Raw genomic sequence first — 11,129 nt, 5'->3', positions numbered from 1 at the left:
ACTTGCAAAATGGAGAAATTTCAAAATGGCAAAAATGGCGAAATTGACTTCACCCATGTGGGTGGCCATCCCTCGTTGGATATCGAAGAATTGGGAAGGGTCCCTCTGCGGGTCGATCTGCACAAATTCGGGAGGATCACCCCCATCCCATCCTCTCCTTTCGCTTTCGCGTTGACGCTCACAGTTAGGGTAGACGAGATGTGCATCTCTGCAGAGTATATACTACATAAGGGTGCAGTTATTGGGGCCCACGCGGCAAAAAAGAGGTGCAAAATAGAGGAGGTGAACCTGTTGCGGTCAACTCCCCGCGGTGGACGTCACGCATAAGCAGCGATACACCAGCGGCCTTACAAATTTCTGAATAGGCTGCTTATATTTATGTCCCCCTTGGATGCGAAACTGTCTGACGCGCCGAAGAAGCCAGACGTGTCCTTTCCATAGCCGCCGATGTTGTTCCTAAAAAAGGGAACACTTCCGCTGTGGCTCTTATGCAAGGTTGTATTCCTCTGGGATGTTATATTTGGAAAGAGGACCTCCATGATGCTTTCATAGGGCCCACTCTTCTTCGTCTGAGTGGCTGCTCCGGCTTGCGATCGTCCTGGGAAGGCGCCGTGCAGGTTCTGCGGGAAGTCTGAGACGAGGGGGGATGAATACAAAATGGGATGCATGTAATTCCTCGGGAAGGCACCGAAGTGTTGATGCGGTGGAAAATTTGGACGATGAAACGTCTCGACACTGAAACATCTCAAGGGTGAGACGTTTGGACATTACTGTCGGAGATGACTTTGGCGAGGCTGCCGGCTGAAAATTCGTCCAAGCGGTTTTGCTGCCAAAGGAGGTGGGGGGTATTCAAATAAGTACGCACAGTGTTAGCCGACGTGTTAGCTGGCGTGCTGGCTGACATGTTATCCGAAGTGTGATCCGATGTGACGGTGCGTCCGGAGCCACCGCACCGTATCTCTGTGTGTAGAATACCTCCCCGTCGACCTCCATGCTGGGAATGTACTTGGTGTCGAACCCCTCTCCCACGACGAGCACATTGGGCATGCTGCAAATCATCCTGCCAATTTCATTATATTTGCAAATACGCATGAGGGGTCGCAACTCGCATTTGTAGAGTTTATACCACTCATTAGTTAGATGTATGAATTTGATCCCATAGATCCCATGTTGAGACAGAAGAAACAGCGTCTTGGCGGCTTGTTCCTTTTCAAATAAGCTCTGTCTATCTGTTATGAAATCTTCATATGTTAAATCGGAGGAGTAGTATATCGGGCCACACATCTGCTTGTTCATTTCATACTCGCTGAGGATCACTCCACTTTTCTTGTATGCTAGGTGCAACGAGTTTTGATTTTTGCAGACATGGATCACCAGATTGTAGAGAAGCTTGTGCAGGTGGTAGCGTAGCACCTCCAGGTTGGTCTGCTCTCCGCTGCTCTGCAGGAATGGAACGCCCTGAAGAAAGGGACCTCCTTCTTCGCTCCTGACAAATGAACCTCCCCCATTTGGGAGGAACGGCGTCGAATTTCTGTCCCCACTTGCGTGCCCGAAAATCTTGTTGCTGTAGTTTATGTAACTGCCCATGCGGTTAATGCTGCGGTTTCTCCTGGATTGGCTCATAATTTTTTCATAGCTCTTGCTGACGGTCGAGAGGGGGGGCTTGAGGTGGTCCAGTCCCAGCACCTTCATCATCTTTGAGCAGTCCCCTCTGGCGAATTCCATGGCGACGTCCTGTCGGGTGGGGGGAGAAAAGGGCGGCATATAGGAAGCCACATGTCTCGAGGACACGAGCTTGCCAATTAGCCACCGCTATCAGGAGCAGAGACACCAATATGGGCGCTATTGCTTCTGACACCACTATGGCTGCTAACACAGCTAACCCACCTTATACGTGGCGTCCTTGAAGTAGTGCGAACCACTCATCGGAGTGAACTTGCACCGGGCGAAGGTCTTCAAACTAGAAAGCTCCTCGGAAGAAAAATTGTCATAAAAATATTGAGCCGTGTCTAGGGTAAAGACCTGTATGCTCCTACTACACCCGGCAATAACAAGGTTCGGGATTTCCTCCAGAAGTCTCCTCAGCTTCTTTGCCTTGTAGTGGTTTAGGTAAAAGCTCAAAGGGTATTGCTCCGAGTAGGCCTTATTCCATTCACTCTTAATGGAGGAAACAAACACGCCGATGAAGTTTTGAGATGCTTCTTCACCTGTGCCTTTCTCAAGCGAACTCGATAGTTGGTCCTTCGAATACTCTCCAGATGGCGTCTTCTCGGATATGCTCTGCTTCGCCGTCTCTTGTGTGGTGATCATTTCATGCACAAAATCGGATGTGTCCATGGTTGAGTTGTTTCGTTGCTCTTCTCCTTTGTCATCCCCCGGGTGGGCCTCATTAGGCTGTTCCTTTGAGCTGTTACACTCCTTGGAGGCTATTCCCTCCTTTGTGCTGCTACCCTCCTTTGCACCGTCACCATCCACCTCTACCTTATCAGCACACACTTGTTCCCTGCTCACCTCCACTTCATCCCTTCCGAAGTCCTCATTTTCGTATGTCCTGCTACCACCTGCAGGTTTGGGGTGGTGGAAAAAGTGAGAATAGGCAGAGCGAGAGGAAGAGTATAGTGCACCACGTGGCTGAAGCGAAATCGTTTCACATGTTAGTACAGATGAATAATCATGCTGCCAATCTGTTGACATCATGTAAGGGGGCTTCCTCTTCGCTACGGCACACCGAGACAGGGGGGGAAGACTCACACTGGTGCAGGAGTTCCTCCTTTATTTTAACGATGTCCTCCCATTCCATCTTCTGCCTCTCCGTGAGGACAACTACCAGCTGGTACAGCAGAATGTGTAGTTGTGTCTTGGTGAGCATTTTGATGAAGGGGTGTTGACTCGACTGTCGACTCGGGTGTTGACTGAGGTTATGACTCCCGTTTGAGTGCTGCTTCAAATGCTTCTTTGAAGGCTGGTTGTGGGGAGAGATGCCTACCCAGTCGCTCGAGTACATGCACGGGTTGCCGTGGCTGCTAAACTTGCACATTAAATTGGCGCAAGGGTCCTGGGTAAAGCTCCCGTTGATTTGGAGGGCCGACTCGCTGTCGCCATTGCCGTCACCGGGCACGTTGTTGTCGAGTAGGCCATGAAGCAGGCTGTCACCGCTTCGAAGGATACTCCCGCCGCTTCTAAGTACACTTCCACCGCTAAGACCCTTCCAGAGGCGCTCATGCGACTTGGAAGTCGGCAACGCAAAATTGCCATTGGAATGAAATTTTTTCCTCTTAGCGTCGTTCTTCCCAGTGAGAACACTCCCCAGCTGTACATTGCTAAGGGATCCTCTGTCCCTTCTGTTCAGTGCACTAAGGATACTATTGTCTCCCCCGTTAAATGAATTCGACCTAAAATCCTGATCATTGAAATGGGTCGAGACGGAGACTTTTTTGCTACCCATTTTGGAAGGTGCATTAACTTTGAACTCATTGCTCGGTAACGACCTTATCGATTTCAGATCCGGAATCTTATGACTATAAGTTAGTGGAGTAATTCTAAGTTTCACATCATTAGGAAGGGACATTATTTGTATCTCTTGGATCTCTTCTAGGAATGCTTGAAGTTTATCGATTCCACATCTGGTCTGCAAAATTTTTAAATTGAAAGACGACCCGAAGAGCTTCTTCACCTCCTGCTGCAGCTTCGTCAAGGAGACACTACCATTCGCTGGTGTTTCTTCCTCCGTCAACTGAGAATTGTAGTTGGTGCATTTCGCGATGGTGCCTAGAATGACTTTTAGAAAAAATTGTTTGTCTTCGCTCATCTTTGGCGTTTTATATTTTATGATTAGATTCTTTTCTGAGTCGTGATTTGCTTGTTTTGGTTCATTTGGGGTGGAGTCCCTGTCATGTGGCTCCTCGCATTCTTCCGCCGATTTGTCTGCCGATTTGTCTGCCGATTTGTCTGCCGATTTGCCTGCCGATTTGTCTGCCGATTTGTCTGCCGCAATTTCCACCGCTCCTCCAACCTCCTCGCAAATCAAGCAGTGGTCCAGGCTCCTGACCATATTGTAAATGTTGCTAAACCCCGCGTGCCTCAAATTAAGCAGGGCGTTGTACTTCTTGCAGTATTCCCCCGAAATTTTCTCCATCTTGATTCCCTGGTACCCGAAGGATTTTATAAGCATTACGAGATTCTTTGTTGTGTGTCTGAGGAAGGGGAGTTGAGGTGAAGGAGCAGTTATTGTGTGTTCGCTCCAGATTTCCCGATCGTCGAGCGATGAAACGATTCGGAAGCAGTCCCTAAACGCTTCGATAACACTTCGATCACGCTCCGGCATTCCACTCACTGCTGCATCTTCTGATACACATAGAGCGAGTTCTGCGGCTTGAATTCCGGGGCCACTGGGTTCAGTTTGCTCCTGAGCGAACATAGGGGTGCAGAAGCAGAGTGTAGAAGCTAAGTGCCCCTTCACGTGCCGAAGCAGCGCGCTGTGTCAATGAAGCATTTTGAGCGCTCATTACTCATATTTTTGGATAGGCTGTCCATCTCGTTTTTCATCAATTTCGCACTTCAGACTTTCTATGTACTCTACGTCCGAGAGGTTGTTTCGTTCTGTGTGTGTAGGGGATTAGAAAAGTAGGAGGAGGGGTAGTTTACAAGATGGTGACAAGAACAAGGGGCTTAGTTGCAACCATTACACAACTTTTCTCCCTTGTGTTAAAGCAACTTCCCCTCCTCACCCATCAAATGTATACTTATTTTTTTTTCCGATGTAGCGCATGTCTTTCCCAATTCTTCCTTTCCCTTTGAGTCTGTTCGGCATACCTAAAGAGGAAAAAAGACGCATGAGTTTTTTTTTTCTTTTTTCTTGAGCATACATATGCAGGTTGAACAGACGAACGCACGACATAAAGAGGTGGCGTCCTAAAATGTAAATTTGTGTGTGTAAATTTTTGCACATGGTGGGGATAGTGAGGAATATACTTTTTACTTACTTCCTTTCCTGCGTCTTCATTTCCTCTGGTGGACTTTGCAGCACTATCTTCTGCCTTGCTGCGAAGGAATGGAAGCAGCCGTTGGTGTTTTTTCAGGTGCTACCAACAGAGAAGTGACGAAAACGGGACGTCCTGGAATTGTTAACCACCCTTTCGGTGCGTTTCCCCACTAATCTGTTTTTTGTTTTTTTTCTTTTCTTTTTTTTTTTTTTATGTTTCCTTTTTTTTTTACCTTCCCTCTTTGGATGTCTCACAGTTCTCACTTCGCCTGCTCAGAACTGTTCCCGTTTTCCTTTTTTTTAAAACATCCGAATCTTGGTTAGCAGACAATGAATCGTCTTGGACCTTTTCACTCAAGCTACTCACGTCCGCTCTTTGTACATCCTCTCTCGATTTGTCCAAGTTTTTCTGGTCAGACTCCTCCTGTAGAACACTTTCCGCTTCCGTAGTGCCCAAGAAGCTCATTAGGCCCGACTTGGCATCATTTATTTTGGTCTTTACGTTGTCCTGCATCTTTCTTTTGGATGAGGAGCGAAATTGAGTTTTGTGAGTGGTGGTTGCCACGTTTGTCACGTTTTCCAAACTTAAAGTGTGTCTTTTTTTTCTTTTTTTTTCGTATTATTTTCGTATTTTTGAGTTCTTTTTTTTTTTTCCCATTTCACCTTCACAGGTCAGGTAAAAATTCCAATTAGCTAGCTACCAACGTTGCAGATAAAAAAGTGTGGCGCGATCCCCTCTGCCTCTCTTGAGCGAGGCCGTTGTGGCATCAAGGGGAGTGGAGTGTTTTAAATGTGAGGTACACAGATTTGAAGCTAGTCGCACGTTTTCCTGTTTTTTATTTTTGTATTATTTATTCTTTGGTTTTTTGTTAAATAGTCTGTAGAATCGTGCGCTTCGCCGACCTGAAACATAGAGCATGTTGGACGGGTGATAGGCACGTACGGGTAGGCGAATGGAGGTACAGGTACAGGAACACACGACATGTCCTCTGTAGTGCTAGTTTACTCGCTGATTCTCTCACCTATGTGCAAATAGAGTGTCAGCGTCGGTGATGTGGTGGGAAAGGGGACTCACCAAAGCGGGTTTAGCTATGTGCCTCCTTGAGGACTGGGACTGTGTAGATTGTTCGCTTAAGCGTATCGCATAAAAGCATGGTCCGGAAGTTTTCTTTTTTGCAAGTTTGCTTTTCTGCAGGTTTGCTCTTTTCCAAGTTCGCTTTCTTGCGAGTGTGTTTTGCGGGGTTGCTTCACCAGTTTGTTTTACAATATCTTTTTTTTTTTTTTAATGACTTTTTCCACTGACGCAGGCCTACACACATGCGTTAGTCGAAGTCCAAATTGAGCCAAAAAAAAAAAAAAAAAAAAAAAAAGACCAGATATGTTTTATATGACTTGATCTGTATTTAAAAAAAAAAAAAAAAAAAAAAATTGGTCAAATGGGACGTCAGGAAAAGTCGGAAAAAAAAATAAAAAACGAGTACCGAGAAGCACCACGAAATGGTGAACTGAGGAGCGTGGCGGTGAAAACGCGAAATGTAGAATGCCGAGGTAATCTCTCAACGTGCATACAATGATTTATATGGATGATTATTCATAGTAGGGACATACACCCTATTTATGAGTCTCGCCATTTACTAACTGGTGATATTTCCCCGTCTGCGTATGGACACATGTGGAGGACTGCTGAGCAGAGCCGAGCGCACTGAACGAACCAATTTTGAGCCAAACTGGTTGATACCTACCGTGCAAACATGTGTGCAGCGTTGCAGTGAGGAAAAAGGGAAAACAATTACGGACAAACATATGACTCTTTTATTTTTGTTCATTCTGATTAAAAAGTCGCTTCGCTTAATGGTTAATCTTTCCTTCCGATGTTGTTGTCGCGTTTGTACGTGTGTGCGGGTGAAGATGGACACGGCCGCCTCCACAAACCTGGGCAACCTGACAATCGCACCAACTCATGAACGTCTCACAAAGCGGGGTGGCCAACTCGGGGACCTCGTCTACCTTTCTTCATTCGCAAAAAGGCACCATCAAAGTGTGGGGGGGGAATGGGAATTCTCATTTTAAAGAGTGCGACAGGGTCTATGGTCACCACGAAATGGAAGAAAAAAGAAAAAAAAAAAAAGCTAAAGAAGATAAAAAAAAAGGAGAATCTAAAGGAGATAAAAGAAAAGAATAAATAATATAGAAAGAGCTAAATAAAGCAAAACCGCATTTACAAACCACTTAGCTACTCACTTGTGCGATCCCTTCCAGATCCTCAACTAGACCGAGGGATCCATGCCGATAAGCATTCACGGAGTATGCCTATTAATGTGCTCTGCCTAGGCCTATCAATCCCCCGTGATTTCCCTCTCTCCGTCACCATTTGGCCTCTACAATGTGGACATGAGTACGTGTGGACATGAGTACGTGTGGACTTGATTGTTTTTTTTTTTTTTTTTTTCTTCACCCGTCCGCGGTTCCCCCATTTTGCACTCCTTTCGTACACACACCTGCTGGCGTAGTGCAGGACTGGGTAAATTGAATTGAGCTGATTTGAGTCGAGCATCAATGGAGCGGATGGAACTCGCCCCATTTTAAATCCCGCATCGCATTTTTGAAAGGGGAACGCGCACAATTGCAGACTACAAATGGGTAACAGCGGATGGGAGAAGAGGCGTACGGGACGGCTCTCACCTTAGCGCGGATTACTTGCCGCCTTGGGTAATTCTCCCTTCCGTTGTTGTCACGGTTTGCTTCCTCAGTGCGGAGTGCAGGATTCACGCACAAGAAGGTGTGGACGTGCCTCTACGCGGTCTAGCAAACTGGTCACCCTTTTGTCGAGACGCACGGTTTTTTTTTCACTCCGGAGAGGCAGCGCGCCGGATCAAGGCGTTTGGCCCAGCGGTTTGGCCCATCGCTTTACCCCAGCAGCGTTTCTTCCCATTTGGGTTCACTTCATCACCATAGGGATTCCAAAGCGGCTCTATTGCGTAGAGTACGTGTGTGTCAAGTTGTGACCTCCACATCGCTATCCCTATCCCACTGTATATTGTCCACCATGGAGGAGGCAGGGGTGCCGGTGAAGAGGACCAAATCTCTGCGCCGGACTCCCTTATCGGCGCGCACCAAAAGCACCTACGAAAGCGTAATCAGGTGTATGAAGGAAAACAAAAATGACCAAAAAAAAATACGATACTCGCTATTCCTAAAGGCGTATGAAAATGCAGAGCTGATTCAAATGGAAAGACAAGACGAGCAAGAAAAGTTAAAGTTAAAACTGAACGAATGGAACAAATGGAACACGTGCATCGATATGAAGGATGCCAAAGAGAAGCAGAGATTGAAGCTGCTAAACATGCTAAAAAATTACCAAATAAAATACAAAGCATACTCAAATTTGAAGGTGTTATGTGATTACTCAATATATTTTGAGAAACCATCAGTTGGGGACGCCATAAAACAGTGTCAAGCTCCTTTAGACGATCCACACCGAGACAACTTCTTCTACCACCTTGTCAGCATCGGGGTGTCCTACAATGATATAATACTCATGTCAAGTATCTTCGAAAACATAGAACATCTGAAGAATTGCAATATCTATATGTTGCCATGGATTTATAGGAAGCTCAATGAATTTCATAACTTCGACATGACGACTTTTCTCATTCATTGTGTTGCGTACTCTCTGTCTACTTTGCCCTTCTCATTAGGTTTGTTTCTTCACTATAGAACCATGGCGATTGTTTTTCCTCTCTTTTTTACGTACATGGTTTTGTCACTTCCTTTTTTGCTACAAGAAATAAACTGCGGTCGGTTTGTCTTGGATGGCTCCATGTCTTTCTTTGTCTCCTTCGATTACTACCATGTCCCCATCGGAATCATCCTCATCATTTCGTACATACTCTCCATTATAAACTGTGTCGATATTATATGCTTGGAAATCATCTATTTTTCCTTTTTCCTCACTCCGAATAACCCCTGGGTTTACCGGAACGTGGATACCAAAATATGCTCCAAGTTCAACGGCAGCCGCAGCATTTGTGACTTCGCCCGGAATATCTGCTACTACAACGAAGCCATTTCTGTGTGTGAGCTCAACCGGATTAAGCTGGTGCGTGTGGGGCAGCGCCAACGCGAAGCGGACAGAAGCGCGACAGTGCTTGAAATGGCTGGAAGATGCTTCATACCGCCTGAAACGGCTTCTAACGCCTTCAAACCGTTTCTAACCCCTTCCATCCACTTCAAACCGACTTGTTCATCCCCACGCAACTTCCCCCCCCCCAGGGCACCAAAATCTACGACACGCTTCTGAACAAATACGCCGAACCCAAGAGCGAGAAGTTCACACCCACCACAGTGCTCCTCTCCTTCCTGCTCCTCATTCTTTACAACGGCTTCTCCAAGTACAAGACTTCGCACAAGGTCCTGAAGATCCACCTGTCCCTCCTCATCCTGGTGTTCGTCGCCTTCATAGTTACGATGCGTGATTTCACGCTGCTGAAGTTCTTCCTTCGCGACTTCAGCTGGGACCGAGTTAGGGGCGTTCTCCTCGACCACGAGGTCTGGATTGCCTGCATGATGCACTGCACCATCACCATGTCGATACACTCCGGCATGTACTTCTACACCTCCAAGGGGCTCAGGTGGGTGTGTGCAGGGGAGGTGCGGGAAAGAGGGGCACCCAAGCGAATCAACTTCGCTTTGCGGCTTCACTTTTCCAATTCTCCTCTTTGCCGCTTCTCTCTTCTGATTCTCCTATGTTCCGATTCTCCTATTTTCCGCTTCTCCCTCCCGCAGGCTCGGTATCAACGTCATCTCGTGCACCTACCTCATCGTGCTGTGCTGCTTCCTCCTGGACATGCTTCTCTTCGTAACCTTCTCCAACATCATCGGCATGCACATAAAGGACATCGAGAAGAGTTACTCCTACTTAGTCAATCTGGTGAAGAGAAACGTGTTCTACATTTTAATTCCCGTGGGGAATAACTTTTACTCCAAGTTTTCCTTCTTCCTTGGGATCAACATATCGATAATCTTCTTAACATTCATGTTGCTAGCCGCATCGAAGAGGATAGAGATCCTGTTTCTCTCCTTTGACGATATACATTTCTTCAAGCCAAAGAAGACATGGTTGGACGTCAGGTGGGTGTTCCTATTTCTACTTTACTATCTCTACAGCTCCATTGACATAACTTTCCTGGATCTCTTCTTCACAGAGATGTCTCAAATTATTACCCTACTGATTATATTCTACATTAACTTTAACTTCTTCTGGGTACGTGGATTTAAGAAGACAATGGAGAAGTTCGGCAAGTATCCTATCCTATGCCAAGTTATTCTGACTGCATTAAATCAGTTTTTCTTTTTCTATTTTGAAATTATTTTTCGTCTTCCCAACCGAGTCACTCTCTACTTGCTGCGACAAGTTGTTAACATTTGTATCATTCCCCTCGTCTCGGTGCTGCTATCCAGGTGCACCTGGTTCGGGAGGGCTATGGAGCCGCGGGGAGGCGCCGTAAGGCAGATTCTGGTGAGTCAGCCACTTGGGAGGACTTTCGCGGACTTGGGCAGACTACCGCGCTGGTTTGTGAAAGTTTACTTCATCCTTCCTCCATGTCCCTTTCCACTCTTTATCCACCCTCCATCCACCCTGCTTCTTTCCCCCGCAGAGGGACGCCTACGAGCTCGCCACCGAGTGCACCAACAAGTCCAAGAACATCCAGCTCGAATTCAGCCAGACGTCCAAGAGCGCCAAGTGGTTCAACCTCTACATCGTCCTTTTCTGCAAATATCTGGGGATCGACCTAGTGTTTATGTGCTTTGTGCATGTGGGAAGTAGCATTTTTTCCATAAAACAGAATTTTTTTAAAAAGAAAAATGTCCACTTGCAGACGGATCCCTACCTACTGTTTTTTCTCCTCTTCCTCTGCTACGTTTACATTGCCTACATCCATCTCCCCCTGGTGCAGATGATTAAGAGGCGCAAAATTATACGAGTTAACAACTTTAACGTCCTCGACTACTCCATATGCTTCGAGGAGCCCAAGCGGCCGCGGCGGGGTCTCCTCTTTGATGAGTTTAAGCGGGAGTGAGCCGCTCACCGGGGGGGCCTCGAAAAGTCAGCTTCATAGCGGCGGTGCGGACGCGTCTCCCGCGCTAA

At 46.7% G+C, this 11,129-nt stretch overlaps 2 protein-coding genes across 2 annotated transcripts; one reads left to right on the top strand and one right to left on the bottom strand.

Moving 5' to 3' along the window:
* Positions 1–347: 347 nt before the first annotated feature.
* C922_01297 (hypothetical protein) lies at positions 348–5,495 on the bottom strand (the record flags this gene model as incomplete). Its single annotated transcript, XM_008816903.1, has 10 exons — positions 348–631; positions 772–826; positions 976–1,734; positions 1,888–2,561; positions 2,752–4,193; positions 4,334–4,405; positions 4,509–4,599; positions 4,743–4,812; positions 4,983–5,040; positions 5,215–5,495. 10 exons carry the CDS (start codon positions 5,493–5,495, stop codon positions 348–350), a joined length of 3,786 nt encoding a protein of 1,261 aa, XP_008815125.1.
* A 2,532-nt stretch (positions 5,496–8,027) lies between these two features.
* On the top strand, positions 8,028–11,061 carry C922_01296 (hypothetical protein; the record flags this gene model as incomplete). Its single annotated transcript, XM_008816902.1, has 4 exons — positions 8,028–9,080; positions 9,254–9,612; positions 9,767–10,499; positions 10,639–11,061. 4 exons carry the CDS (start codon positions 8,028–8,030, stop codon positions 11,059–11,061), a joined length of 2,568 nt encoding a protein of 855 aa, XP_008815124.1.
* Positions 11,062–11,129: the final 68 nt, after the last annotated feature.

Source organism: Plasmodium inui, assembly GCF_000524495.1.
Source record: "Plasmodium inui San Antonio 1 unplaced genomic scaffold supercont1.4, whole genome shotgun sequence".
NCBI classification, from domain to species: Eukaryota; Apicomplexa; class Aconoidasida; order Haemosporida; family Plasmodiidae; genus Plasmodium; species Plasmodium inui.
Note: the sequence above shows the minus strand (reverse complement) of the source record. Positions and strands in the feature narration are given on the sequence as shown.